This window comes from Vicugna pacos, unplaced genomic scaffold (genome assembly GCF_048564905.1).
Source record: "Vicugna pacos unplaced genomic scaffold, VicPac4 scaffold_19, whole genome shotgun sequence".
Taxonomy (NCBI): Eukaryota; Metazoa; Chordata; class Mammalia; order Artiodactyla; family Camelidae; genus Vicugna; species Vicugna pacos.
The window spans coordinates 15,413,266-15,417,891 of NW_027328740.1; the positions used below are offsets into that span (position 1 = coordinate 15,413,266).

General features: G+C 31.7%; 1 protein-coding gene across 1 annotated transcript; it reads right to left on the reverse strand.

Moving 5' to 3' along the window:
* Positions 1 to 1,196: 1,196 nt before the first annotated feature.
* Positions 1,197 to 2,839, reverse strand: LOC140693043 (heat shock transcription factor, Y-linked-like). Its single transcript, XM_072957163.1, has 2 exons — positions 2,110 to 2,839; positions 1,197 to 1,643 (listed from the first exon to the last, which is right to left on the reverse strand). Exons 1-2 carry the CDS (start codon positions 2,620 to 2,622, stop codon positions 1,278 to 1,280), a joined length of 879 nt encoding a protein of 292 aa, XP_072813264.1. The 5' UTR covers positions 2,623 to 2,839; the 3' UTR covers positions 1,197 to 1,277.
* Positions 2,840 to 4,626: the final 1,787 nt, after the last annotated feature.

Below are 4,626 nucleotides of genomic sequence, written 5' to 3' on the forward strand. Positions count from 1 at the left end.
CTTACTGTGGTGGTATCCAAGATAGACAAGGAAAGTGGGATAGACAGAAAACATCTGGAGGAGGTGGTTTCTGTGCTGAGAGGAGGATAGTCTAAGTAGGTAAAATGAGGACACCCAACGTCCAAGTATGAGCTGGAGTAAAACTGTTGAGGTTTGAGCTAACATGGTTGAGAAGCATTTGCCTGGATATATATCCAGATACACTGAAACATAAAGATATGTCAAGGTAGTCAGATGCCAGATTTATAAAGTAATGACTAAGCTAAGTTGAGTTAATTTTGTGTGATTAGATTTGGAAAGGCATTAAGTTTCACCCTGAGGATGTAACCTTCTTTGGCTGGAACATAAAAGCAACATAAATTAATAACTAGAAAATATAGTGTAGACTCTTGAGGGCAGGAAATGAAAGCACCAATTGGAACGCTTTGAGAACAGCACAAAGAAGACCATAGATAAATTACTTCTTAAATTCTACCACATGCTGAATGTGCCATCTGAGAATACATCATGTGACCTTTTTGATTCCAGGGATGACATAATAGAGACCATGATCCCTGGGCCGGTTCCTGAATGTATCTCCTGTTCCAAACTATCCTAACTTAACACATTTAATACTTTCCAGGATGAACCAGAAACCACTTGGTACTTTTCCCTCTCTCCATGTTTTATTATTTTTCCAAATTCTTCCATTTTTTCTTTTTCCTTACATGAAAATATTTAAATTTACTCCCATACTGTTCCATCTAAGATCATATCAAACAAATATCTCTTTTTTTCTTTGAATGGCAAGTTAGTCTCCCATTTAATTCTTAATTCTTTTAAAAAATACTAAGGAAAATACAGGTACACATCTATGTTTAATGTTCAAATAAGAAAATAGCAGATAGTTGTCGACATTTGCCAACATCAGTTATAATCTTTGTTCCCTGCATAATCTGGTAGTTCTCTGGTAGATCAGTTGTTATAAGGATGACGTTCATAAACTGAAGATGGCTGATGAGTTGGCCTTGAAAGGGAAGTAGCTGATGTATCAGCTATCACTGGCACTGGAAAGCGTGGGTTGCACCCTGGTTGAAGTTTAGGAAAATGACCTTCATTTGCAGATATGTTCTGATATGTATTTGGAAAAGTAGAAGGCTCCAACATCAGTCCAAAATAATTGCTCTGTTTGGGAGATAAGATACTCCACTGAGAAGTAGAAATTCTACTTCAAATGGAGTTCACAACACGGCCATTTATTTCATTGTAACTGCTTTGAGAGTGCCCATGGACAGTGGTCAACTAATTGAAAATAGCTCGTTGATCCACTGCAATTTGTTCTGTTGGTCTGACATTGATGATGGAGGAGAAAAATCACCTCTGATCGGGGTAGTTGTATCACCAATTATGTGGCCAGTAGAGGGCTTTCTCATTAGAGGCATGTTTAAATTTGCAGAAGGTAAAAATGCACTTTCTTCAATAGTGTCAGCCACAAATTCAGAATTATTATTATCCACATTATACCCTGCTTTAAAGTGCTGCTCTTTGAAGTCTTCAGGCAATGAAGATACCAGAGAGGAATTTTTAATCCCAACTCTTCTTTTTATTCTCACTAAAACCTGGGGACAGCCTCGTTTAAAATTTGGATTATGATAAAAGTGCAGCTATAAACAAAGGAGAAACATTTTAGTAATATTTATACCAAAATACAAGACTACAATAAGCCTAACGTATAAAACCTGATTCCACGTTTACTATACAAGGATAATATCATCAAAATATGAACATTGCTAACAATATTTTGAAGTTCCTTATTTGGAAAATACACATTTAATTATTATAGTCATCAAATTTAAATGTTAGCATTTACAGTAATGGTGAATGCCACTTTTGAAAAGCAGCTTTAATACCTTTATATGAATTTCTGGAAAGATTCATAGTTGTAAGCAAAGTTTCTCATAATCTTGAATAATTAAGGCACTGTCCTCATTTTTTAGAGTAAAGTATTTTAGCCTTAATAGTTTTATACAATTTTCAAAATCTAGCTTTACATTTATATTACCATAGATTGATGTACAAAATAAAATTTTATACATAAGTTACCAATTCGTAACTAAAATTTGTGTATACCTTGCTTGAAACAGAGGCTTCTTTTTCTTCTGCTAGAAAGTCAACTAGACAAGCAGATCTTTGAAATTTCTGCCGCACTTTTCTAAACCCATAAAAGTTAATGGGTCTAAGTAAACTTTTCATACTTCCAGTTTCAAATATTCTGAAAGGGGCCTTTTTTTCCAAAACTTCCTTCTTCAAGACAACTTCATCAATCACTATGGAAGATCCATTATCACCCCACCAGATGGATTTAAATTGGTCACTCCCAGACATTTTCCAGAGCTTTCTTGGAAATGTCAGAGAACCAAAATCATTATCTTCATCTGGTTCAGAGACACAATGTGTGTAACATGGTCTTTTTATCAAGGATTCTTCAGACAAATTCTGAAAAGCATTTTCTTCAATCATAGAACTCAAGTCCAAGTCCCCAGAGAATGTTTGATCACACAATAGAGATCTACCGGAGTTTCCTGAGCCAGTTGGTCCATCTTTATGAGACATATCTTGAATTTCTGAAGAAATATGTGCCATCTCAAATAACTTTTTCTACAGCTACATTTCTAATCTGCATGATTTTGAGCACTGCAGCTTCAAATGCTGCTTTGGCAGGCCTGAACAGATAAACTGCTAGGCCTTCACAATGGTTCTCAACTTGAGAAGCTGTGACATCACAAAACGACTGGTATCCCAGCAACTCAAGTGTAACATTCAGCCAGTGTTTACTTGTCATTCATCCAGTTAAAATGAAACATATAGGATGATTTTTTTACAGTGTGATCTGCAAATATTATCCCAACACATTTTTATAAATAATTTAGTTTTGGGGTGTATGAAATAAAATCAATCTCCATACTTTTGTATTGAAATTTATGCCAGATTTGTGAACAGAGTATAAATATAGCACAAATTATATAAAATAACTTTAAAGTTTTGGAATTTAAAGTGAAATTCGTGTAAAACTTGTACAGAAAATATATATCTATTTCAATATCATTTGTAATTAAATTGAAACATAATTTGATTAGGAAATGGAAGTAGGTATTTATCTGTGTACTATATAATAAGTAGTTCAATATTCAAAACATGAGCAGATTAAATGTCAGTTTATTTGTTTTGTATATAAATAAATGGTAAATAATTATGAAATAAAATTAGATAAAAATAATGCATCAAATTTAAGAAATCCCAAAAGGCGGAATTTTTGATTTAAATTGTAATTCATTTCTATAAGTTAAACAAATGTAATTTAATATTCTACTCTAAAATTACAAAAGAGAGAAACTTATTGTATATTTACGAATGTTTATTTTTGCCATTCATTCAATCAGAGGTTTTTCAGTCCCTAGAAACAATAAATTTTCTTTCCATCTTTATAATCCATTCAATTGTGGCTTCTGTTAAGTGTTCTAAAATGATGTTTATAAGTACACTTATGCACAAGATCCTGGGTTCAATCAGCAGTGCCTCCATTAAGGGGTAAACAAACAATCAAAAAACAAATAAATAACACTATATGTGATTTGGGGTGGAAAAGACCAGGTAATGCATTTTTGGAAGGAATATGTATCTCAGTCCTGAAACATTTGACATTGTTAGTAAAATATGGCATTTCAAGGCAAGTGTTTTGTTCACTAAATGTATATAATAGCTATGTTCTGTATCAGTAAACTGTAGAAAATCCAGTTCTATCAAAAGTTATATTCTTTATTTAGAAATAAATTCCTTTAAACATAAGCCAAATTAAAAATGAGGGATAAAATTTTTCAATAAATAAATGTAAACTCAATCTGTAATGTAAATTTTTCTTTCAGTATGTGAACATTCCATTCTAAATAAATATTAGCAACCTGAATTCATTACATATTATAAGTATTATAAACTATAGTTAAGAGGGATTTAGTCCTGATTCATAAATATTACTTATCAAATTCAAATCAATATATGTGATACAATCCCTGAAAAAGCAGAGAATTCAAAAACATCAATCTCAAAAAATGTAGGAAAATTTTTCACAAATCTGATCTTTACTTTTTTATAAAAATATTCTTAACAAATTCACTTTTAATACAATTTAATTAAACATAATAAAAACCATATATGAAAAACCCATGACAATCATCAAGTTCAATTTTAACATACAGGAAGGTTTCCTCTGGTCCAGTAATAAGAAAAGGTAGTTCATTCTCACAAGTACTAAATTACACTATTTGAAGACCTAGCCAGAACAACTAGTCAAGAAAAAATATACAAGGCATCCAACTTGTAAAAAAGCAGTAAAATTTTTAGAGATGACATAATTAAGCATAGATAGAAAACTCCATAGACTCCTCCAGTGACTGTTAGAAATAATGAACAAACTTAGTAAACTTGCAGAATACAAAATCAATATACAAATATCCATTGCATTTTTATATAGTAACAACAAACTATCAGCAAGAGAAATTAGGAAAACAATTGTGTGTATATTTATACCAAAAAGAATAAACTAGGAATACATTTGATAAGTGAAATAAAAGATCTAAATATAGATCTATA

Coding starts and splice junctions, on each gene's coding strand:
- LOC140693043 (XM_072957163.1), bottom strand. CDS start 2,622: ATGGCACATATTTCTTCAGAAATTCAAGATATGTCTCATAAAGATGGA. Junction 1,644..2,109: donor AAGCCTCTGTTTCAAGCAAG/GTATACACAAAT, acceptor CTTTGTTTATAG/CTGCACTTTTATCATAATCC.